Below are 27,224 nucleotides of genomic sequence, written 5' to 3' on the forward strand. Positions count from 1 at the left end.
ATAGTCATCTATAGGCACTGGCGAGGGTCATTAAATTTTCCTTGGTTGGATTTGTTAATAAGGTTTAAAGATTTGCGAATATAAGAGAATCATGAAGTATGAAAATTACCTTTTCTACACCTGTCAAGAATGCTTTACTATTTAAAACAGCTATTAAGGTAAACTTTCATTGTATGTGCAATGAGACATGCAACTCTCGGTGCCTATATGTCTGTTTTTTTTACCACTGGTAAATTATTAATTAAAGTTATTTCTAAATTTACTCGGTAAATCCGCGTATATCCTCAGTTAATTTTGCAGGAGAGAGTTTCAGATGTTTGATCTTTTTAATAATTACATGTACTGTCAGTTACAAACGTAGATCAGCAATCGCATATTCTAGACTGATATAGTAAGAAATTGGTAACTGATATACTGCATGGCAGTTGGCATCTCTCCTCTTGTATAAGTAAGGTTAAAGTGCGGTAAATAAACCATTCCACGGGTGGGGTTTGAACCCGCGGTCAGAGAGTTTCAAAACTCCAGACCGTCGCGTTAGGCATGGGATTTAGAAATTAGGTTTAGTAATAAGTTATTTTAGTAGTCATTCTCTAGCAACTGGCTAAAAATACTATTCATTTTTAGGCTTTGACTGTTGTATTAAGTATCCTAGGAGACTGTACTTAATGCAGTCACGAAGGTATAGAACGGAGGCTTAGATCAAGTGTTTATAGGTTTCAGGTTGTCTGACCCAATGAGAGACTGATGCTATGTGCCGGACGAGTACCCGTTCTTAAAATCCGTTAGTTGTTGGTGTATATATTTAATTTAGAAATTTCCAGTGGTCACGTTGGCAAATTGTTTGTATATTTCACTTAAACAGAAGTTACCGTAATTTATGAATAAGGATACAATATTACTTTGCTACAAAAATAGTTAAGTGTACGTTTTTATGACTTGCAAAGACCAAGGAGAAAGTCACGTACAGTGTCACACTCATCACGCTGATTCAAGTCAAACAAAAGTTGCAGCTACATGACTTATAACATTCATTGAATATAAAGAACATACACAAATATATGAAACAGTAGACATAATTCGATATGCTTCAGTAGTAAGGTTAGAAAAATATAAAAAGAAGACTCAGTGTAATCAGTGACTTTATACTGGAGATATTTAACTTAACATAAAGGTTAAGTTGCTACTAAGAGCGGAGATGGACAATATAAGGTCACACGTCTTGAGAACACATAAATCACGTACCTCGCAAGCTAGCCTGAATCTACTGCTGTTTAATATAACATTCAAAAATCATAATTACTCAGCGAAACTAACCTAAATGTATAATGTATATGTACAGTGCACATAATGCACTTTTTAGCTCCGAAATATTTTCCAAAGAGAGTTTATATATTTTTTATTCAGCGTTGTAAAAATATAGCATGAATGTTTCAGGAAATATAAAAGTGCTGAGCAAGACGACCTGTGGCATTACCTGACAGAAGCTGCTCTTGAAGATGCCGCACTGCCGTCAGACATGACAGTCAAGAAGGTCATGGACACCTGGACGCTGCAGATGGGTTACCCTGTCATCAAGGTTGTGAGGAGCTCAGACGGCACCTCGGCAACCCTCACTCAGGTTTTAATAATTTACTAATGTTATGTTGTTCAAGAGACAAACTCTTATAACATTTTAGAATGAGAGGAACACATAAATGAGTTTCATACTATTGCAGGAACGATTTTTATTGGTAAAGAACGAGAACTCGTCAGACACCCATGACTACAAGTGGTGGGTTCCACTAACATACACGAGTCAAGCTAACACTAATTTCAACAACACTCAAACACAAGTATGGATGAAGGATTCTGAGGCAAAGATCACAGTCTCTTCTCTGCCAAGGAAGGACCAGTGGGTCATCTTCAACGTACAGGAGATAGGTTATTATAGAGTGAACTATGACGACGACAACTGGAACTTGCTCATTCAGCAGCTGAACAACGACCACAAAGTTATCCATGTGATAAACCGTGCTCAGATCATCGACGACGCCATGGACCTCGCACAAGCTGGTACGTCTTTGTTTTAATGTGGGGGAATGTGCTTTTTACTGAAGGTCTTTTGGTGGGGTCACTGTTATGAACAGCTTCAAGGAATATATACTATTTTGCTGTTTATTGATATGCCCTGTATTTTTTTTTAATGTCAAATGTACTTTTTCAGTTTTATTAATAATTTGTCTATAATTTATTTTTGCAAGCATCTGTACAAAAAAAAGGTGTTTTGTATTTGTTAGAAAAGATAACACTGCAGTTAACATTCCAAATTTTATTCTCTACCAGGTCAGTTATCCTATAAGATAACAATGGGCGTCAATACTTACTTGAAAAATGAGGAAGAGTACGTCCCATGGGATTCTGCATTGTCCAACCTTAACTACATCAAGAGAATGTTTACCCGCTCAGGAAACTATGGAGCTCTTAAGGTAGTCGTTACTTCAGTTAAAATGATTGAGAAGATAGATATGAGTTGTCTGTTATTTGTGTACCCACGTCACACTTCCAGCATCAACCATGGCCTTTCTGCTCCATCTTGTTGACAGTAACCTCTATGTAATAAGCTAGGATTTTTTTGAGTTTTGAAGGAACTAAATTCTTGTAGAATTATCGAGCTGTGAAGTACTGTGTGACCGTTCTGATCCATAAATTTGGGAACGTGACGTAGTGCACCACATACATCAAAATGTAAAAGGCTTATTTAAGTTTTTATCTTTCAATATATGTCTGAATTTCAGGTAGAAGCATATTCATATATATATTTGCTATAATAATTTTCTGACAGCATGTGTGAGTATCTAAGTCCGTGTTTTAAGTTTTTTATATCTTTACCACTCGGGAGAACAGAACTACTTACTCACCATCCTGACTCCTCTGTATGAGTCTGTCGGCTTCCAAAACAGCATAAATGACCCTCATCTGGAGCAGTTCAAGCGGGTTATGGCACTGGCGTGGGCCTGCAACCTAGAGTACCAGGACTGTGTCAACAACTCTGTTTCCCTCTACCAAAAGTGGATGCAGAACCCAACTGATCACAGGTAACTTTTGTAAACAAATTCTGATACCGTTAAAGAACATCGCATTTTATCCTGAGATTGCTATTGAAAGCTTGAATACATTCTATGTGGATAGCAATACTAAGTTCTTTATCATATATGCAGCATTGTGTCGCCCAATCTGAAGAGCACAGTGTATTGCACCGCTATTGCTGCTGGTGGGGAGAAGGAGTGGAACTTTGGCTGGAACCAGTACCTCGCCTCCAACGTTGGCTCTGAGAAATCTCTACTACTGTATGCTCTGGGATGTACCAAGAAAGTCTGGATCCTGTCTAGGTTAGTTTAACTTGTTAGATTTTTTTCAATAATTGAAATGAAATTATGAAATATGTCTATTACTCTTTAAAAGTCTACCGTCAGTGTTTTAAAATACAGGTGTTTTAATTTTAACTATTAATTAGCATATCTAAATTATCTTGGCGTAGATACTTAAATTCGATATTCATATATACATCAGTTAAGAAAAATGAAATTTGATCAACATAACAATAAAAATACTGAGCATTAATTACTATGTGGTTTAGATGAAGAGCTGAAATTTTCTCACAGGTACCTCGACATGGCTTTCACAGATGGCAGCGGTATTAGGAAACAGGATGCTGTAACAGTGCTCAGTGGTGTAGCCAGGAACAGTGTAGGACACTACCTTGCTTGGAACTATATTAGAGATAAATGGGAGAAAATTATTGACTAGTGAGTATGAAAAGCTATTTTTTTTTAGGTTAGGTCGTGTATGTATTTTTCAAAATATGACACACACACATCTTGCTGTTTCTGTACTGGAGAACTTAAACGAATAAAACTCTGCCATAACATGGATTCATTAATTTTCAGCTATGTGTCCAGGTTATTTACCATCCCTGCACTGATTGAGGTAGTTTCTGAGTGTTTAAACACAGACCTGGAACTGAAGGAGGTGAGTCAACATACCAACCTACTTTTTGTGAGATATAAGATAAGTAAATTACAAGGAGCATTGCTCCATCAACGAGCAGCCGTCGCTCAGACTTTCAAAACAAGTTGATTCTAAAACTATCAGGTCAGTGTTCTAACCACTTTACCATGTTGGCCAGAATAGCTTAGTAATTAATGCACTAGCCGTGGGTTCGAATCCGCGAATTGTTTAAAATCGTATTATTACAGTTTCGTAAGATAATGTCACATACATTCTGGAAAGTCTAAGATGACCAATTCCACTAGCACAGTCTTCTCCCGAGATGTGAGACTTCATAGAATGTGGTTTTGCTGGAGGCACTTTTGGTGGGATGCTCCAAAAAGTAGTACCGAGTCATCAGCCGGATGAATCTTCCCTTCCTTTACACCTTTCCAACTTTTTAATCACATTTTCTTCGTCCTAGTCCAAAATATGGAGATTTTATCTTGGAAAACAATGGCTGAAGTCCATGTAGTCTTTAATGAAGAAATCATAAAAAAAACACAATGAAGCTAGTGAGGTTATACATTTATTCACAATAACAGTGATATATTTCGAGAGTTATTAATGTATTTTACCATTTTAATGCTATAATTTATTTAATATTTTTCAACAGGTCTTCAGGGTTCACACTAAAGCATTTTGTTTATTTATATTATTGCTACTTACAGCGCGTGCGTACACGTGTGTGCGTGTAAGGATAATTTGAGAGAAAATCTTTAAAAAACTGTGACATCTATTCTGGAGAAAGGAGAATGCTATATAAAATTATAGCACAAATTTAATCACATTTACAGTGTTCATTACGCAGTAGATTAATCATTAAAGTTAGCATTTAAGAACACCAGTTAAGTCACAACTTTGACTAATTCTATTGTCAATCTTTAACACTAACAACTCGTCATTAGCTCACAACTTCATTGCCTTCTTGGCACAAAAATCATTGTTTATAAACCTCAATGTGTACATGGGACGGTCTCATGTGGACCCGATTGTTATCTGGAATATAAGACCGGTCCATGAAGGCATTTTTGAATTAGTAAACATAAACAGAAAAGGTTTTGTAACACGATAAAATGTTAGGGAGAGACATTACAAAGGTGGAGAGTGCATTGAGGCTTCTGTGGAAAAAAAACTTTATCACTGGAGGCAAAAAGGGAAATGTTCCAGAGTATAGAGACATCATCACTGTTATATAGGTGTGAAGCATGAGTTTTGAATGTTGTAGCGAGAAGGCTGTAGGCAGTAGAGATGTCATGTTTGAGAGCACTGGTGTGAATAATCGAAGTTTGGATATTAGCAGGTGTGGAGTTAACAAAAATATGTTTCAAAGGGCTGAAGAGGGGTTGAGATGGATTGGACATTTAGAGTGTTAGGAGAAAAAAGATGTCTAGGTGGGCGTACAGCTCTGTAGTGGAGGGAAAGAGGGATAAGTGTCATTTTTGGAAAGGTTGGAGGGAGAGGGTAAAGGAGGTTTTGAGTGCTAGGGACTTCGACATCCACCAATCTTGTGTGAGTGTGATAGAATTAAGTGGAGGCAAGTGTTTTTTTTTTTATAATATTTTGACGTGTTGAGGTGAGCAGGGTAACATTTATGAAGGGATTCTGGGAAACCGGTTAGCCTGATATTGAGTCCTCTAGGTGGGAAATACAGTGCCTGCACAAAGAGGGGATGAGGATGTTCCGGTTTAGAGGGCCCTTCTGGCAAGATAGTGATTGAATGAGTGATAAAGTGTTTTGTTTATCGGGTCACCCTACCTCGGTGGGAGACTGCAGGAGGGTTAAAAAAAATGGCCGAAATATTTTGATCGGAGTAACAGACAATATAAGAATGGAGAAACTATAGTGGTTTCAGTTAAATGTTTGATATAGTAAACGACTTGTGTATAACGTGTAGTGATGATATTATTTTTTTTCTAGCTGAATTTGTTCAAAGAAAAGTACTCCGGAAAACTGAGAGCAGCACAACGAGCTGTTGATCAAGCCATTGAGAGAACTGCCCACAATATTTCCTGGATGAACAACAACTTCATGGTCATCGTTCAGTGGCTCAAAGACCATGGTTACTATACCCAGCTTAACAATCAGTAAAATATAATATCTGTGTATATACATGAACATATTTAGAAGACTTAAGTTCTGATTTTATATTCGGCATTGAAGATACTTTTATTAAGTTGCATTGCATTGAATAAATCAATTTACATTTATATGCATAATAAATCTTAGATCTTCATTATACTCCCATCCATTTGTATATGTGAAATTAGTGATAAATGATTAAACAACAAATAATGAGATGGTTCATTGTACGTTAAAATTATGGGTAGTTTTTAATATTAGTGATTTATTTTTTAATTAACCGTGATTGTTTTAATATAGTATGAGAATATTCATTTTTATATTGTGCTTCTTGGCATCATTTTTTTTCTATTTTATTCTATTGGCTTGATAAGGTTAGTGTGTCTAGCTGTATTAAGCTTTATTAAAAATCTCTGATGAATGATCTGATTAGTCAGATTGCTTAATAACTTCTGCAGTTTACTGCTTTCGTCCAGTGCTGCATACTCGAGGTGTTGCTGATATTAGAAGGCAGGTGACAGAAATATTGTGGAAGAACACTTGGACAGATAGTGAATCAGTATTCATCAAATCAGTTTCAAATAATCCATGAAATCTGTTAAACATGGGAGTTTTAGAGATTAGGGCAGAATACGCAAGTCAAACTGTTGAATAAATAAGAGCGATGTCAGCACTGGCTGCTGGGGAAGCCCCGGGGATTGATGGGATACCTGTTAAATTTTACGTCAAACGATGGGAGTTACTACGTTCATTCCCCTCACGGAAGGTTCCTTGATGTTGGTGAGAGGCTCTTGATTTAGGGAATTGGATCTGTGCTCCAGTTCCCCGAATTAAGCCTGAATGCCTTCTACATCCCCCCCCAGGCGCTGTATAATCCTACGGGTTTAGCGCTTCCCCTTGATTATAATAATAATACTACGTTCATTGGGAGCGCTAAATTCGAAGAATGGAAGGCATTCAGACTCGATTCAAAGAACTGCAGCACAGGTGCAATTCCTTAAAGCTCAAGAGCCCCTCGCCAGCATCAAGAACATCTCGCCAGCATCAAGAGCCCCTCATCAGTATAAAAAATCCCTCATCAGCATCAAGAGCCCTCACCAGCATCAAGGGACCTTCCTTGAAAAGTGGAAGCTGCTGAAAGTGTTTTTGATAAAATTCACGAGCGTCATGAAAAAATTGGGTAAGTTTGGCCAAACCGGGAAGCCTTGAACTAATATTACAACAACTTAAATATAGCATTAAAACTGGACAAGAGTCTAATGCTCTGTTTATTTATGTGAGAGATTTTAACTATCCAATTAATTTTCAAAAGGTCAAGAAAGTTGTATCAGTAAGGTCCATGGTTGAGAGAAATATTATAGAATCAAGCTTCATCAAAAATAGTTTTGAATTTAAAACGAATATTGGTTTAGGATTATACAAATTAGATTCGTTTATGATTAATAAAATTTGGCAAGAATTTAAGCTATTTTGGAAAAGTTAGAGGAATGAAATTTGGGAAGAATATAAGCTATATTTGACAAGTCTTTGACCATCTCACCCTCATCATATAAGGGACAGGTGAGTTGTCGGATGCTGACCGTGAGGTGTTATGTTGCCCTATTATGCCTTCTAGCATGCGGTGTGTGATGTATATTTTTACAATTCCTTGATAATGTGGAAAATCACGAAAGTGCTTGGATGTTCACCATTTTTTTTCACAGTAGTTTGTATTGCACATTGTGATAGCACTTGCTTACCGTGATCTTATTGCATATATAATTAATATATATATATATATATATATATATATATATATATATATATATATATATATATATATATAATCAATTACCAAACTGCAGCAGGCCAGGGTTCGACCCCACTACACATTGTCCCGCTTCAAGAGACAACACAACGTACATGTCACCTTATCCACTCAGCCATCGATCCTAGGTATTTTTCGCGATTCTAAGAAACTCGTGGCAGTGGTATGCTGAAGGATTAATCTCAGCTTCCTCCTGTTTGAATACCCGCCTCCACAAGTAGTCTATATAGCAATGAAACCACGAAACAAGTGAGTTTGAATCATTTAGCAAACTGTGGCAGCCCAGCCGCAGTTTGTATAATGCTAAAGCAACATTCATATTAATTTCAAAACTAGATTTTATGAAACTTCATTCTTTTATATTTCTCTCGACCATTGACTTCCTTGATATAATTTTCTCGGTCTTTTGAAAATCATTTGGATGGCTAAAATCTCTCACATGAATAAACAGAGCATTAGAAGTTTGTCAACTTTTATGCTATATTTATGTTGTAATCTCAATTCAAGACTTATACCAGCCTGACCGTAATAAACTATCACAATTTTTACAAGGTATATTGTAAACATCTGTCAGCCTTTTTTTTAAGGGGAGGGGGGAATTTTTTATCCAATTTTTTTTTACTGTATCAAGATTTTTAAATACAACTTTGATGTTAAAATTATTGAACTGAGAAGGTACATCAGGTTTTCATGGTAAGGGAGAGCCGACCTATTTTCAGTTGAATAAGGCTGGCTTTTCTTTTTTGAATTGTAAAAAGCATTTCTAGCAGTTTTAAAATATTTGTAAATTAAGGGTTTCGGGTATTTTAGATCATTAGCTTTTTTGTAAATCTACAAAATTTCTTCATCTTTGAGCTTTGGGCTGCAAATACGCAAAGCTCTCAAAAGCATTGATTATCTTTTATTTTTAGAGTTCCTTAATAATGTGAGAAATCACGAAAGCGCTCGGAATTCCACTATTTTTTCACGGCATAGTGGTTGTTATATATATATATATATATATATATATATACATATATATATATATATATATATATATATATATATATATATATATATATATATATATATATATATATATATATATATATATATATATATATATATATATATATATATATATATATATATATATATATATATATATATATATATATATAAATATATATATGTCGTGCCGAATAGGCAGATTGGATATCAGATTGGAGGGAGAGAGTATGGAGGAGGTGAATATATTCAGATATTTGGGAGTGGACGTGTCAGCGGATGGGTCTATGAAGGATGAGGTGAATCATAGAATTGATGAGGGGAAAAGAGTGAGTGGTGCACTTAGGAGTCTGTGGAGACAAAGAACTTTGTCCTTGGAGGCAAAGAGGGGAATGTATGAGAGTATAGTTTTACCAACGCTCTTATATGGGTGTGAAGCATGGGTGATGAATGTTGCAGCGAGGAGAAGGCTGGAGGCAGTGGAGATGTCATGTCTGAGGGCAATGTGTGGTGTGAATATAATGCAGAGAATTCGTAGTTTGGAAGTTAGGAGGAGGTGCGGGATTACCAAAACTGTTGTCCAGAGGGCTGAGGAAGGGTTGTTGAGGTGGTTCGGACATGTAGAGAGAATGGAGCGAAACAGAATGACTTCAAGAGTGTATCAGTCTGTAGTGGAAGGAAGGCGGGGTAGGGGTCGGCCTAGGAAAGGTTGGAGGGAGGGGGTTAGTTTAATATGTTTATTATGCACCCCATACCCATCCTGTGGGCGGTAGTCAAAAGATTACAGAGGTACATAATTGGTCCAGGGACTGGACTCCAAAGTTTTGATAGCTGAGCAAGTTACAGAGGTAATGAATTCACAATTTACAAAGGTAATGAACTCACAAATTACAAAGGTAATGAACTCCGGGTAGGTCTAGTCACAATCATGACAAGTTGCAAAGGTATTTACAGATTACAGAGGTACGTAATGGATCCAGGGACTGGGCCCCAAAGTTTTGATGGCTGAACTAGGTACAAGGTAATGAGCTCACAAGTTACAAAGGTAATGAATACTGTAAGAATGGTTACTTACGTTTATACATGGCTACAATCATGAACAAATTATAGTGTAATGAGCAATTCACACTTCCACACCCGGTCACAACTGTAATGAGTTATTGGTGCAAATATTGATTGTTGAGTCACACACACACACACACACACACACACACACACACACACACACACACACACACACACACACACACACACACACACACACACACACACACACATAAACACACACACACACACACACACACACATACACACAAACTCATACACACACACGCATACACACTCATACCGGTGAAGAGCAACCGGTGAAGAGGCGGGGCCAGGAGCTAAGACTCGACCCCTGCAACCACAAATAGGTGAGTACAAATAGGTGAGTACACACACACACCCACTCATACACACACACACACTCATACACATACACACGCACACACAAACACACACACAAACACACACACACACACACACACACACACACACACACACACACACACACACACACACACACACACACACACACACACACACACAAGCACTGGACAAGCACCTAAAGTCAGTTCCTGATCAGCCGGGCTGTGGCTCGTACGTTGGTTTGCGTGCAGCCAGCAGCAACAGCCCGGTTGATCAGGCTCTGATCCACCAGGAGGCCTGGTCACAGACCGGGCCGCGGGGGCGTTGACCCCCGGAACTCTCTCCAGGTAAACACACAGGAGCTTGGACTCGACCCCTGCAATCTCAACTAGGTGAATGCACACACACACACACACACACACACACACAAACACAAACACACACACACACACTCACACACATGCACACATGCACACATGTGGTAATGCTTTATTTACAGCTAGCAAAGTCAGGGTATTTCTCCAGAATGGTCTGCAATATACCACTGTGGATAAAATACTTTGCCATTTCTTGAACATTTCTGAGTGAGTTGTTTCTAAATTCATTAATTTTATCGCACTCCAGTACATAATGACGCAAGGTGTGACAATACTCCATCTGGCAAAGTTTACATTTCGTTTGGTCTACATCTGGCGGTGGTGATTTAACCTGCCAAAGATACTTGTAACCCAGCCGGAGCCGGGCAGTAGTGACATCCAAGAGTCTGCTTATTTTGTTATATGCACCATAGACATGTGGCTCCTCCTGCATGATAGAGTGATGATAGATGGACTCACTGGTGTCAATCTCCCTGAGCCTTAAGTCCATAAAATTCAATAGAAGTTCTTTTCGTATTATTGTTCTCAAACTACTACCTGACAAGCCAAGATTGTAATCTACTCCCTCTTTGAAAGCATACAGCTTAGCCAATTTATCAGTTCTATCATGCATCTGAAGACCAATGTGAGATGGAATCCACAGCATGTGCACTCTGACTCCACTGTCCACAATCCTACCATACCTGTGTCTGGCTTCTGACACAAGCATGCCACAATTTATGCTTAATGAGTTGAGAGCATTTATGGATGACAGAGAATCAGTTACAATTAAACTGTCAATCTTTGATACATAGATGCATTTCAGTGCAAGGAGTATGGCAAACAGTTCTGTCTGAAGGGTAGAGGCCCAATTATTGATGCGTGCTCCAATTTCTTTAAGAGAGCCATCACTCTGTACGACAACAGCAGCACTACCAGCTGCACCAGTGGATTGGTGAACAGAACCATCAGCGTAAATAATTTGCGAGGTGTGTGCTGTGTGACTAAGTTATCAATACAGCTTAAGGCCTCATGTTTGGCTTCAAGGCGAAGTTTTGGTTGTGATTTAAGAAGTAGTTTGGGGGGAAATGGAGGAATGGTAGTTTGGAATGGGGTAATATTCCATGGAGCGGAGAAGTGCCGCTGTTGCCTTACTTGACATAGATCATGTATCTGATTCATGCGGAGGTCGGTTCCAGTTTTTTCGATCCATCTGGAGGAGTGTTCACCAGTGCTGAGGAAAGTTTGGAGGGCTTCTGTGCAGGGGTTTGAATGAGCTTGCCTGAGAATATTAACCCCAATTAGGATATTTCTTTCAGTAACACGATCTCTGATGCTTGGAATATCAAGTTCTTTTTGCATATTTAAAATTTTGGCAGTACGAGGGCATCCTAAAATGATCCTCATTGCTTCGTTCTGCAGTTTTTCCAGCCCTCCAAGCTTCCAGTCAGACACAAGAGCAAGTAGTGGCGCAGCGAGGGGGTAAAGGAGGTTTTGTGTGCGAGGGGCTTGGACTTTCAGCAGGCGTGCGTGAGCGTGTTTGATAGGAGTGAATGGAGACGAATGGTTTTTAATACTTGACGTGCAGTTGAGTGTGAGCAAAGTAACATTTATGAAGGGGTTCAGGGAAACCGGCAGGCCGGACTTGAGTCCTGGAGATGAGAGGTACAGTGCCTGCACTCTGAAGGAGGGGTGTTAATGTTGCAGTTTAAAAACTGTAGTGTAAAGCACCCTTCTGGCAAGACAGTGATGGAGTGAATGATGGTGAAAGTTTTTCTTTTTCGGGCCACCCTGCCTTGGTGGGAATCGGCCAGTGTGATAATAAATATATATATATATATATATATATATATATATATATATATATATATATATATATATATATATATATATATATATATATATATATATATATATATATATATATATATATATATATATATATATATATATATGTCGTGCCGAATAGGCAGAACTTGCGATCTTGGCTTAAATAGCAACGTTCATCTTGCCATATAGGACAAGTGAAAATTTGTGTATGCAATAATTTCGCCAAAATCATTCTGAACCTAACGAAAAAAATATATTTCACTGAGTTTGTTTAGTATTAAATTATTGTAAACAAATCTAAAATATATTTAGTTGGGTTAGGTTAAAATAAATTGTTCTTGTTATAATAAGGTTAGGTAAGTTTTCTAAGATTCTTTTGGTGCAAAATTAAAATTTTTTACATTAACATTAATGAAAAAAATATATCTTTAAACGTATAAGAGAAAATTTCAGAAAGGACTTAATTTTAAATGAGTTCTTGCTAAATGACCAGTTTTACATATTCGGCACATATATATATATATATATATATATATATATATATATATATATATATATATATATATATATATATATATATATATATATATATATATATATATATATATATATATATATATATATATATATATGTCGTGCCGAATATGTGAAACTGATCAATTAGCAAGAACTCATTTAAAATTAAATCCTTTCTGAAATTTTCTTTTATACATTTAAAGATATATTTTTTTTCATTAATGTTAATGTAAAAATTTTTAATTTTGCACCAAAAGAATCTTAGAAAACTTACCTAACCTTATTACAACAAGAGCAATTTATTTTAGCCTAACCCAACTAAATATATTTCAGATACGTTTCCAATAATTTAATACTAAACAAACACAGTGAAATATATTTTTTTCGTTAGGTTCAGAATGATTTTGGCGAAATTATTGCATATACAAATTTTCACTTGTCCTATATGGCAAGATGAACTTTGCTATTTAAGCCAAGATCGCAAGTTCTGCCTATTCGGCACGACATATATATATATATATATATATATATATATATATATATATATATATATATATATATATATATATATATATATATATATATATATATATATATATATATATATATATATATATATATATATATATATGTCGTGCCGAATATGTAAAACTGGTCATTTAGCAAGAACTCATTTAAAATTAAGTCCTTTCTGAAATTTTCTCTTATACGTTTAAAGATATATTTTTTTCATTAATGTTAATGTAAAAAATTTTAATTTTGCACCAAAAGAATCTTAGAAAACTTACCTAACCTTATTATAACAAGAACAATTTATTTTAACCTAACCCAACTAAATATATTTTAGATTTGTTTACAATAATTTAATACTAAACACACTCAGTGAAATATATTTTTTTCTTTAGGTTCAGAATGATTTTGGCGAAATTATTGCATACACAAATTTTTGCTTGTTCTATATGGCAAGATGAGCGTTGCTATTTAAGCCAAGATGGCAAGTTCTTCCTATTCGGCACGACATATATATATATATATATATATATATATATATATATATATATATATATATATATATATATATATATATATATATATATATATATATATATATATATATATATATATATATATGTCGTGCCGAATAGGCAGAACTTGCGATTTTGGCTTAAATAGCAACGCTCATCTTGCCATATAGGACAAGTGAAAATTTGTGTATGCAATAATTTCGTCAAATTTATTCTGAACCTAACGAAAAAAATATATTTCATTGTGCTTGTTTAGTATTAAATTATTGCAAACAAATCTAAAATATATTTAGTTGGGTTAAGCGAAAATAAATTGCACTTGTTATAATAAGGTTAGGTAAGTTTTCTAAGATTCTTTTGGTGCAAAATTAAAAATTTTTACATTAACATAAATGAAAAAAATATATCTTTAAACGTATAAGAGAAAATTTTAGAAAGGACTTAATTTTAAATATGTTCTTGCTAATTGACCAGTTTTACATATTCGGCACGACATATATATATATATATATATATATATATATATATATATATATATATATATATATATATATATATAGATAGGAATGGGGACCCACATTCTCAGAGAAGACAATAAACGTACCTCAGGGAAAACTCAAGGTTCTACCCGGAGCTGTTTGAATATTTTCTTCTCCTACCACCCCCTATATATTTTATATTCTATGTGAACATTTGTTAATAAACAGAATACATTTACAGAAAAAAACATAAACATGAATACAATGGCACAATGTATCAAAGATCATGAATTTCCTCCAGCTCCTCCGAGGCTGGACGCGAGCCAAGTATACAGCAAGCATTTCCCCTCTGGATGGCTACGCTGAGGCGCTGGAACATGAAAGTGGCTGGAGGTGTCGATGAGTCTGGAACCCAATTCTTTAAGGAAACGTGTGGCATTTTTTTCCCCATGATCCCAAGGTCTCTGATCCCACTGGGACAAATTGATACTGTTGGCTAATGTCCCTGTACTTGCTGATCTTGTACTCCTCCCTGTGGTCAGCAGCTCCTCCCTGTCGCCCCACACTGTGATGGATATAGGTGTCAGCCTGTGTGGACACACAGGTATAGTCCCATGCTAAGAGCTTGCCATTCTTCCAAGGATAGATGGTGATCCCGTCGGGGCGGTTTGCTGGGTTGTTGGTATTGTTGGCTGCTAGTGATCGGGGCTCCCTCTCGGCAGGGCATCCAGCTGTAGCAAGGGTTCTCTTAATGATGTCGTTGACCTCATTGTGTCTTGCATGCCAGCCCTTGGTTTTGGAACAGTTAAGTCCATGTAGACCGTATTGGTCTGCTTGCACTTCGCCGCAAATACAAGTATATTCTGTGTGAATTGGGGCAGCAAGGCGCAGAGCCATTGCGAGTCACGTTCCCATTGCAGATATGGGAACTGTTTGGAGGAAGTCCCCAGAGTGAGGTGTGCTCACAGCCTGGAGACGGGCAATCTCCCTATCTGATGTTGCAGCCCTGAGCATGTTGGCAAGCACCTTTTCAGCAATCGGGCCATCCCAGCTTGACTGTTTGTGAGCCAGTGCTGCACTAGGGTTTGGTGCTGGAGCAGCAAGAGTCTCCCATTCGGTGATGGCACTGGCATAGCTAGGGTCTTCTATTCCTGCTGAGTCACTGAGGGTATCAGGAAGAATTTGTCTTATCAACTCGTTTGATGCTATGGAAGAGGATAGGAAAGCTGGTAGAGCAATCTGGGAGGATCTGCGTACTCCTAGCCCTCCAAGCCTGACCGGAAGTGAGGCTTGCAACCACTGTCCATCGTCAAGGGAAAGATTCAATACACTCTCTAGCATGGTCTTCAGGAGAGAGTCATATTCCTTGAGTTTTGGACTGCTGAAGGCTGGGGAGCATCTCAGAAAGTAGGTAAGTTTTGGGATTGACAGGCACCTGGTGAGTAGGTAGCAGGCATCGTGTGTGTCAATGTCTTTCATCCTGCTTTTCATCGTCTGGAGGTCTGAGACTTTTTTTTCTAGGATCAGATCGATGGCATTGGATCCAAGAGGAGCACCAAGGAGAGTGCTATTGGCTGGATCAATGGCTCGTCTCCTGGTAAAACGGCACTAATATTCTGGATCATCTGTTGATTGGTAGAAACTATTTCACATTTGGTGGGGTTTAAAGAAAGGCCAAAGCTTTCTCCCATGTCTTCAATTTTACTGATGTCCTCTAGGAGAGATTCTGTTGTGCCAGCTAGGGTACCGTCGTCCAGGAACCAGATATTGAGCTCGCTGGAGAGTGCTTCCGTGACTTCCTTGATGACCATACAAAATAGAAAGGGGGCGAGAGGGTCTCCCTGTTGCACGCCCTCACATGAGTCAATTTCATGTTCCCCGAACAATAGTTTGGAAATCACACTATAACACGATTCTATGAAGGGATAAAGGGAAGGGAAGTTTCAATAAACTGCTTGGAGAGCAGCATCCCTTCTGACTGAGTTGAAAGCATTGGCAAAGTTCAATTTGACCAAGGCTTTTTCATCGGACATGTTTTTGATATATACTCGTGCTGCGTGGGCAGCTGCTTCACAGCCCTGTTGAACGCCGAAACCGAGCTGAGTTGGTTTCAGCATTGCAGCAGCCTCTTGGCTCACCCTTCTTACTGCAGCCTTGGCGACTAGGCGCCGAAGGGTGTTACCCACTGCAATGGGCCTGATTCCGCCATCCTTTTTCTGGAGGGCACACAATGAGGCACCAAAGAAAAGGGGTCTGATGGCCTCTGGGACACTGCCAGCCAGGCACAGGTTGGAAAATTTGGGGAGTTCAGACAGCAGCCTCTCTGAAACCTCACCAAGTGCTGGATTGAGTATTTGTTTTAAGTGTTGAGGCCTTAAACCGGTGAAACCTCCTGCTGAGCCCTGTGGAAATGACATAGCAGCTTTATACACATCAGCATCCTGTAAGGTTAGATGTTCTTCGCCTGCTGCAATGTCAGGGAGGTCAATGTTGGTACTGGGAGCCCTGGGTGGATGTTTGTCCTTCAGAGCTTGCGCCGTGCTGACATCCTTGGGAGCGATGGTATCCTCACTGGTTATAAGTCTCAGATCTCCAATAGTATTACCCTCTTCTATTTTTTTGCTGATTTGGGCTCTTATTTTTGAGGCGTCGGGTGTCCTGTTGTTGGCATTTGCCCGGCGGGTGTTTGTCGCCCTAGGGGTGAGACGGACGAGGTTGTCATCCCTTGGGAATGCATTTATTGCCCCAATAACATGTGTTGCTAGTGACTTGTCCCTTCTTGGTGGGACAGCCAAACAGGCACTGCCAAAAAGCAGCAAGTTGTGCCAGGATCTGTTGTTTGAAGGAGCATCGTTGACTTTCTTCAGAAGGTCAGTGAATTTGCTAGCAGCTTGAGGGCGAGCTGCTTTGGGAATGTGTGCCAGAGTCCTGGTGGATGTTAATTTGATTGTAGATTTGAGGTCCTCTGAAGAGGTGAAGTCACGGTAGCTGTCAGCGCTGTCTGCTGGGGGAGGCTGTTGGTTGTTCTCATTTGGAGCTCTCCTGGAGCCTAGACATCCATTGTGTGCACGGATGTTGCCAGATGTGGGTTTGAGTGCACACACACACACACATGTGTATATATATATATATATATATATATATATATATATATATATATATATATATATATATATATATATATATATATATATATATATATATATATATATTACATATGTCGTGCCGAATAGGCAGAACTTGCGATCTTGGCTTAAATAGCAACGCTTTTCTTGCCATATAGGAGAAGTGAAATTTTGTGTATGCAATAATTTCGCCAAAATCATTCTGAGCCTAACGAAAAAAATGTATTTCACTGTGTTTGTTTAGTATTAAATTATTGTAAACAAATCTAAAATATATTTAGTTGGGTTAGGCTAAAATAAATTGGGCTTGTTATAATAATGTTAGGTAAGTTTTCTAAGATTCTTTTGGTGCAAAATTAAATTTTTTTATATTAACATTAATGAAAAAACATATCTTTAAACGTATAAGAGAAAATTTTAGAAAGGACTTAATTTTAAATGAGTTCTTGCTAATTGACCAGTTTTACATATTCGGCACGACATATATATATATATAAAATGTAAGGATAATTTCGTAATTAAGCAAATAATTAATTCCAAGGAAAGTTAATCAATGTACTGTAGATTACTAAGCGGAGAGAGTGGCAGCTACAAGCTAGTTGCTGGTGTGTGCCAGTGTGTGCAAGATGACCAGAGGAAGTTGTGTTACTTGTCAGTTCTCTGTCGATAGTGTTGAAGAGAAGACAGTGTGAGTATTCTTTCCTACAGATGTGAGAATATAGTTTTTCTTGTATGGTGTCTGAGAGGTAAAGTTTTGTTTAAAACAATTGTGCTCACAGCTGTTACGTATATTATATGCGAAATGTGTGTAGCACATATCAAGCTATGATAAGTTTACGAAATGTTGATTTAAATAATATTTATAAATTTAACTTTTTGGATCGCCTTATGTACCACTTTTGTTGTTAACAGTTAGCAGCATCAGTTTCCACAGGATTCAAAATAAAGTAACTGTTTGACCCTAATGAGTTTAGCGCTTCTTTTTTATTATAATAATATAATTAAGTGACCAAAATATATTAAAAAAAATATTTATTAACTCCTTAAGAGCTACAAATACAATAGTTATCATATTACAAAATATAATTTGATACAATATAAGATTCAGAAGAAATTCACTAATTATGTAAATGCATTTAGGACAAACTAATCATCAGACTTACACTCCACTTATATCTAGACCTTTAATAAAATATGAGTTGGTAAAGTTTGAAAAAAATTAATTACAATGAGACAGGTTGCAACTGAAGATTTGGTCAATTACAAATAAATTTCATTGAAATTACATTGGTTCAGTGAGCTGCATATTGAGTGGTTGAATTTGAGTGTTAAAACCAAAGTATGAGAATATACAGAGAGTCAAAGGATATAACATTTATGTGGTATTTAATTAAGCAGGTGAGTTTTAATAATACGTATTAGCCAAAGTTATATTGCGTTCCCTACAATTTTAAGGAATTAATAGAGAACGGATATCGCCGTTAGAAGTGTGAGGTAGACTTGTTTATTTTATTTTCAGTACTGCTTCATTTTATCAAGAATTCTTCAATCCCCAAAAATAGGAATTAAACTCTAGGTACATAGATACCCTATGAAAAATGAAGCTTTCGTTGTACGTAGCCTAGCACTGTGCAGCAGAGAACTGGGTGGAGACATGATATGTAGGCCAGGGAGAGGTCAGTAAGAGGTGGAGGAACACAGCTTTCTTTTAGGTCATCAGGGTATGTTTAAGGCAGTTCTAAAATGAACAATTTAAACAATGAGTATAATATAGTGTAATATGCATAATGTGTAACTGATAAGGGGTGTCCCGTAGCTCGGTTGGTAGCGCACTCAGCTCACACATTGAGTGTTTGTGGTTCGAACCCCGATAAGGGTAGAAACACTGGATGTGTGTCCATAAGATACCTGCTGGTCTTGTTCACCCATAGCAGTCGGCTAACACCTGGGTGTTAGCCGACTGGTATGGGTGGCATTCTGGGGATAAAATTAACCTAAGTTGCCCGAAATGCATAGCCATGCATAGAAATGCATAGTGTATGGCTTTCTGTGTAGTATGTCATAGATGTCAGCTAGTCCTGTATAAGATGTAGTATTATTATTATTACTCTCGCACAGAGTAAACCTTGATTTGCAGACTTTTCGCTGTAAATTTAGCTTAATCAGGACTTGATAAATCTCTACCTAGAGTTATACGCCAGAAAAAGATATTTGTTGGGCACGGTGTCATTTTTAGCACTGGGGTTAAGTGTTGTCTTGTTATTGTATGGGACAACACATTGGAAGAGGAGGCAGCCCCCTCACAGATGAGGTTATTGAGGCTAAGAAGATGCGTCAGTACATCTCATAAGAGGTGGGTGGTGGAGCTGGGTAGCGGGAGGTAGCAACAGCCAACCCTTGTACGGTGCATCACCTCCCCAGAATATAATTTTTTTTTATATTTTCTTTAAAACCAATACAGTTTAACATAAAAATAAAGAAACAGTATGGATCTCAATCAAATTAACTGACAAACGGATTGCACCTATATGCATGCAAGATATTGCTGCCAAACATACAACAAGAACTTACAGCAAGAACATAACTAAAAAAAATACTGTCACAGGGTCATGAATTGACATATATACACATTCATTAATGCAAAACCTTGCACATATATAACTTGTACATATAACATGACATCTGACAAAGGCTCAATACACTTGAACATAAAATATACAAAGAAGTTATGTCAGTTAAATCCCATCCTTCGCATTAATCAAAAAACCAAAACCTAACATCATAATCTTACTAGAACATCTACATATGTATCCCTAACAATACAGCTTTACATATACCAACATACGAAAAAAACATAAACCGTCTAGATATGTCTGTATACCATACAGACTAAAACTTAACATCAAGAACTTAGCATTGACACCAAACCGGTATCAGGGTACAGACCAGAATTATAAACTTTAAAAAGAATCGAGTCATACATATATAAAGTATTACATAACGTCTGACCCATGACAAAGGCTCAATACAATAGAAAGGGATATATATTTACACACACCCACACACACACCCACACCCACACACAAACACCCACACACACACGTACACACAAAAAGTTTCACAAAATCACATTAATCAGATGCACTGTATGCACAAAGCAAAACAGTATCTAAGTATATCTCATCGTGCAAAAACTCAGCACGTAACATACATACAAACTAAAACACACTTCATGTACTCAAGAATCATGTCATACAAGACTGATACACATCAAATTATACATAAAAAAATCTACTATATTATACTTACATTCTGAAAAGTGTTATATCTAACATAATGAGACCTTGAGCTCTACATCCACACTTGGCTGCCATAAAGTCTCAATGAAAACCAGGAAACCTTTCCAAACCCACATTCACAACACTCTCACGACCCCCCCCCCCCCAAGGAGGCGAGCCCGTTGTGACCCCCTGACTCCCTCCAACCTATGAAAACCCCCTTCACTCACTCATTATCAATCACAGATTTACGAGAATCCCTAACGTTAGCATTCTATACCCCTCTGAGAAAGCCTGATCCCACACATCGTACGATAGAACGTTACCGCAAGAACCTTTCTTCTCTCCTCACTATCCCCTCTCCCCCTCATCACCCACGACATATATATATAATCTACCATGATATAATCTAAAGCTCTTATGACACCCTCGTCTAACCCACCCGTATCTAGACTTAGAGCACGCAGAACCGACACCCCACGGCCCCCCACCCTCTGTACCAACCTACTTAACCAGCACCTAACCTCCTCTAGCCCTTCACAAAAGTAAACTACATGGAACGCAGTCTCATCCCCTCCACAGATACCACACTCCCCACCCTCTACAACCTGTCTGTTTCGTAGTATCTCACCAGACGGCAGAATCCCATGCAGGAAACGAAACATCACCTCACGCGCCCGAGGGTTTAACTTCATTTTACTAAATCTAAACCAAATACTCTTCCATGCATACATGGGGAACAAACCCTCAACTGGGATAATGCACCTACCTACAAGTAACCTACACAAAACCCTTATACGAACCTTTCTCAGTTTCTTAACCAACATCACAGCCCTCAAAACGATTTCGCATTCCCTCAACTCCATTCCTCGATACCACACACCCAGCCTGTCGTGTATCATTCCCAACTGCCCCGCGTTCACACCCTCACGCAACACTTCCCATTTAATAAACACACATTTAGCCCTCCGTCTCAAATCCATCAACCCCAACCCACCCTGACTTACAGGTAACATTACAACTTCCCTCCGTAACCAATCACAACGTGAACCCCACAAAAATTTGTACACCCGTCTTAGAATTCCCGCAATCGCTGTCCCTGTAATTGGGAACACAGCTGCAACATGCCAAATCTTACTATACAATAAAATGTTTACGACTATCACTCGCTGTATAAGAGTTAGGTGCTGGGGTCTCAGAACACCTAGACGCCCCACGATCCTTTCCAATAACCTATCCGAGTTTTCCTCCCGCGCCGCAACCATGTCATCCTTATAAATAATACCACAAATCTTTAAAGACATCGCCCATTCTTTAACAACATTACATCTCCCCCCCACACCCCCCACCCAAGAACCCAACCCCATGCACCTTGACTTCGCACTATTTACCTGCATACCCGTGGCACTTCCAAATAATTGCACAACCTCGTCCAACACTCCCATTGACATCCCTTCACGAATGAGCACAGTGGTGTCGTCAACGTATCCAATTAAACCCGGCCAGGCCCTCCCACCCCCCACACTTCCCTCACATGGCGTACATAAGCTGCGGTCAACCATTCTATAAAAGGGGTCCTGGAAACACGCAAACAAGATTTGGGACATGGGGCATCCCTGTCTAAGGCCTCTACCCATTGCAATATCCCTCCCCATACACCCATTAATCTGTATCCTCATTTTCGCCCCCTTGTATAGCGTATTTACCCACTCGACTATTTCCTCCCCAAAACCCTGTCTCCTAAGTATAACCTGCAAAGCTCCCCTTTCCACTCTATCATATGCTCCCTGCCAATCTAGAGCCAACAAAGCCGCCCCTTCACCCCCACCCTTAGCTTCCACAAAACTTCTCAGTATCCCATGTCCTTCAATCATCGACCTTCCCGGCAACCCAAACTGAGATTTTGACACGACCCTTCCCACAACACATTTGAACCTATTACCTAAAATTTTTGCGAACACCTTATAGTCTGCACACAGCAGTGATATGGCTCGGTACTCCCGAAGGGTGGGCTGCCCCTTGACCTTCGGGACCAACACTACAACTGCTGTTACCTGCTTCTCCCCCAACGTACCCTTCTTCATACGATTAAATAACCTAGCTATAAATCCCCTTATTAACGTCCAATGTTGTAAATAAAATTCTACTGGGAGACCGTCAATACCCGGCGCTTTCCCCTTCCTCATTCCCCTTAACGCATTCTCTATTTCCTCTGCCGTAATAGTCCCACCTAAAGCCTTTCTATCACTATTTCCTAAATTACACGTCACATACGTACACACCTTGTCCAACGCCACGTCACCCACCCCCCCACTGTTCCAGTACTTCTCGTACCAAGCCTCCGCATACGCACACATCCCCTTCGTGGTTCATATCTCCTGCCCTGCTCTATAATTCCCAACCATCTCCGTTACCTCTAAACATGGGATAGCTGTCACCGCCTGCCTTTGCTTTTGATGCCACAAAACACACGCTGACGGCTTGTCGCCCCAAAGCACCTCTTCCACCCCTGCCTGCACCCTTACAGCTTGAAACCTTTCATTTTGCAACACCCTCAACCTCCCCTTTATTTCAGCTATTTCATCCATAGGAAAATTATTCCCACCCACCCCCTGCCCATAGCAACCTCTTAACCTATCCTCTAAATAGTTAGCCAGTCCATATTTTAAATTATTAATACGTTTTCCTTCTCTCACATAAAACTTTCTAATCCTTTCCTTTGCAACACTATCCCACCATGTCACAATGTCATCCACTCCCTGTTCTTCCACACTAAGCTCCCTCCATAGGACTGAAAACCCCTCCAACCCCTCCTCATCACCTAATACACTTATATTTAATTTCCAATAACTTCTATATATGTCCGCGAGCGTCCCCCACCCAACCTCCACCACCACTGCCCTATGATCTGACATTGTAGCCTCCACAGTACTGAAAGATTTCACATCCACTCCCTGAGAAAGGTACACTCTATCTAGTCTCGCAGCATATCCACTCCTAACAAACGTATATTCAGTCTCCCACACCGCCCCCCCCCCCCGAAGGCATCACGTAACCTAACATCCCTTAATAAATCCCTAAGAGCCACAGACATATATCCAGCCCCTTTTGGGTCCACATCAGCCACCCTGATTACACTATTCCAATCCCCACCAACTATTGCCACCTCTGGCAGTGCACTTAAGAAAAACACAAGATCCTCACACACAAAATCATTCTTTACCTTGATGTTATTTTCTGCCGGCGCATACACACTCACAAAAGACACACACTTACCCATCCACCACCCATCCACACGCAACACCCTCCCTCCCCCTCCTCCCTCGCTTCTCTGCAAAACAAACGGGCTCGTCTCCCTTATTAAAAATCCCACACCACCTTTTAGACGGGGAGATGGCAGGGTAACTACTCGAAATCCTGCCACCTCCAACACCCTACCCTCTTTAAAATTGTGCTCCTGCAGGAACACAACATCCACTCTAGATTTGTTCAGGAAATTACGAAACCAATCTCTCTTCATACCGCTACATAACCCATTAACATTTACAGACATACACCTAAGGCCTATTAAAGTTTCCACCCCTGCTTCCTCTCATCACTCTTTACAACTCCAGAGCTTGAATTTAAGTTTGACACCTTCAGAGTGCTCTCTTTCCCTCCCCCCTTCTTCCGGTGCCTCCTATCATGGCTACCACCACCTACACCACTACCTTCACACTTCACCTCAGTCTGTTTCCCAGGCCTTTGTGCAGGCGTAAGGACGTCATCAGAATCTGACGTAGCCACCCTCTTTCTCGTGACCGTCATGTTACACATATCTTGATCAGATGTTGCCTCTCGATGAACCTCCACCTCTACCTGAGAATGGTTTAATGATTCAACGGACGACTCCAAACCACCATCACGTCCCAAATTATCATGTCTCCGACTTTCTGGAAGCGACGGCTCTCCGATGACACCACGCCCAGATGTAACATCCCTCTCTGGTGGTGACAAAGTCTTCAACACCTCCACCAATTCTTCCTCAATCTCGAGAACCTTCTCCTGTAATTGCTGCTCCTCCTTATCCACAGGAGACGATACCTGATCAGGCAGCTGGGGGAGGGACTCCAACTCATCGCCAGTCCTGTGTGCCCGATCCACTATCTCGCTCCACAAAACACCACGCCCTCCATTCGATGTTTGTTTTTCACCTGCCACCTTTGAAGCAGGGGCTGCGACATCCACCACAGGTCCAGGCACACGTCTTCGCTTGTCACAGGTCGCCGCTATGTGATCATACTCACCACATAGGCGGCATGTACGTCGTTGTCCTGGGTACATTACCAATACCTGCGTCCTGAAATCTTGTAGATACACATAGGACGGTATTGGGTGCCTCAACGTCATTTTGAGGTTGAAAGAACCCTCTGGATAACCAGCATAGGCACTTGCCGCCCACGTACCATGTTGAGCATAATGCACCGTCCCATATGTCTCAAAAACTTTCCTTATATCCGCCTCGTCCGCCTCAAAGGGAACGTTGCGTAACTTGATCCACGTATAATGCCGTGAAACATCTATCAATCTTACACTGACAGTTGGTGTGACGCTAAGACTTACGTCCTGAAACCTGGTGACTAACGATTCATAAACCGTAGCTGATAGCAGTTTGACGAATATTATTTGGCTTCTGTTTAATGCTACACCATACAAGTCACTATCTTGTACGCCATATGTCTCCCGGATGATCTTTGGCAATAAGACTTGCGCAGAACTTGGCGTTATCGTTCCTTTAAGTAGCTCAATGCCTACAGTATTTATCCTGCGTCTCAGACTAACCGCCATCTTGACAATCACAGTGCACCTATGTTGTTAACAGAGGCGTGACAGCACCACTTCACACTGCTGCAGCCAGGTAACTGACAAGGGAGCTCGCCTACAAACAGCAGAGGGGTGCAGAGCACAACCGCACTCTACCGTGGTCAGGCAGCGAATGAATATAATTATGTGAAACATGAAAACAACAGATCCAGCCACAGCAACTGCACTGTCCTTGTTTTACTCAGTTGCTTCTATTAACTTTTTTGGTATAATTATCAGTGAGCAGAAATTGCGTTTTTGCTTCCCCAATGAAGGAACTAAACACAGCATTGTATAATAACTACCGTAGCTAACAACAAAATATAAAAAATAGCCATGAATTTTAAAGGTGGAGGCGGAGAGGTAAGCCATCGGAAGGCCTCGGTCAGATAACCAAAAGCTCCAGTTGTGGGTCATCATATGACTAAGATCTGCGTCAGGTAACACTTGTCTTGTTTCTTGACAAACCTAACCTAACCTAATAACTTCCCCAACTGCATATCTCACTCATAAAACCTATACAGATGACAGTGATATTGTTTGTATCCAGTAAAGTACCATTGTTTTAAGATTTGGTGTTAAGTTTAAACTATGCAAAGTAAAAGGACACAAGTGCAACTAATGTGACATTTCATTGTGGCAACGTTTCGCTCTCCAGGAGCTTTGTCAAGCCGTAACGGCTTGACAAAGCTCCTGGAGAGCGAAATATTGCCACAATAAAATGTCACATTAGTTGCACTTGTGTCCTTTTACTTTGCATATTGCCGGTAATTCTACCAACTTTATTACAAGTTTAAACTAACGTGAAACTGCGGTGCAATATTTTGTATGAGATTATTAAAATGTTGTGTTATAATTTAATTATAGCAATTTCTGAGAGTGATTTCTTAAGTAGTCGAACACGAGGTACATCAAGGAGATACTTATTTCTAGTATTGTTTGTGTCCTGCCGCAGCTAACGAGGAAGAATCGAGTTTTATGTAAAGACACAGATGCAACTAATGTGACAATTTATTGTTGCAACGTTTCGTTCTGTGTCCTTTTACCTAACATTTTGTTGGTAATTCTACCATTATTAAGAAGAGTCGAGTGATGGGTTGATATTAGTCATAAGTTTCCTGAATATACAGTAATACAGTAGTATGAGTGAAGGTTGTGAATGTTTAGTAACATCAGGTTTCTGAATATTGAGTGTGTATTGGTGGAAGGTGACACTGACAAGTTGTAGGTAAAAGAGACTTATGTTCTGAGAGACATTTATTAAGGAAACGTTTCGCCACTACTGGGTTCTTCAGAGAGTAGTGCAGAGGAACGTTTCGGTACATAGCGTGTTTCTGAAAGAATATTCACAGTTTTGGAACCTTAGAAATAAGGGTGCCTGCAGGAAACCTGAGAAACTTTGAATCACCATAGACAATAAATGCAAAATTAAGTAAGTTTCCCCCCAAAGTAGGCACCTGT

At 39.2% G+C, this 27,224-nt stretch overlaps 2 protein-coding genes across 3 annotated transcripts in view; both read left to right on the forward strand.

The window, feature by feature from the left end:
* LOC128696827 (aminopeptidase N) overlaps window positions 1-6,279 on the forward strand; it is a 28,645-nt gene extending 22,366 nt beyond the window's left edge. Inside the window, exons 11-18 of one of the 2 annotated variants that reach the window (XM_070096040.1) lie at window positions 1,435-1,618; window positions 1,716-2,052; window positions 2,323-2,465; window positions 2,884-3,074; window positions 3,198-3,368; window positions 3,642-3,785; window positions 3,927-4,008; window positions 5,947-6,279. In XM_070096040.1, coding sequence (XP_069952141.1) covers window positions 1,435-1,618; window positions 1,716-2,052; window positions 2,323-2,465; window positions 2,884-3,074; window positions 3,198-3,368; window positions 3,642-3,785; window positions 3,927-4,008; window positions 5,947-6,117 — 1,423 coding nt within the window. In that variant the 3' untranslated portion in view covers window positions 6,118-6,279. The remainder of the gene's footprint in view (window positions 1-1,434; window positions 1,619-1,715; window positions 2,053-2,322; window positions 2,466-2,883; window positions 3,075-3,197; window positions 3,369-3,641; window positions 3,786-3,926; window positions 4,009-5,946) is intronic. The other variant, XM_070096039.1, reaches the window with a different exon arrangement.
* An 11,923-nt stretch (window positions 6,280-18,202) lies between these two features.
* Window positions 18,203-27,224, forward strand: part of LOC138851050 (aminopeptidase N-like) — a 70,770-nt gene continuing 61,748 nt past the window's right edge. Inside the window, exon 1 of the mRNA XM_070096044.1 lies at window positions 18,203-18,331. The gene's annotated coding sequence lies outside the window, so the exon portion shown is untranslated. The remainder of the gene's footprint in view (window positions 18,332-27,224) is intronic.

Source organism: Cherax quadricarinatus, chromosome 52 (genome assembly GCF_038502225.1).
Source record: "Cherax quadricarinatus isolate ZL_2023a chromosome 52, ASM3850222v1, whole genome shotgun sequence".
Lineage (NCBI taxonomy): Eukaryota > Metazoa > Arthropoda > Malacostraca > Decapoda > Parastacidae > Cherax > Cherax quadricarinatus.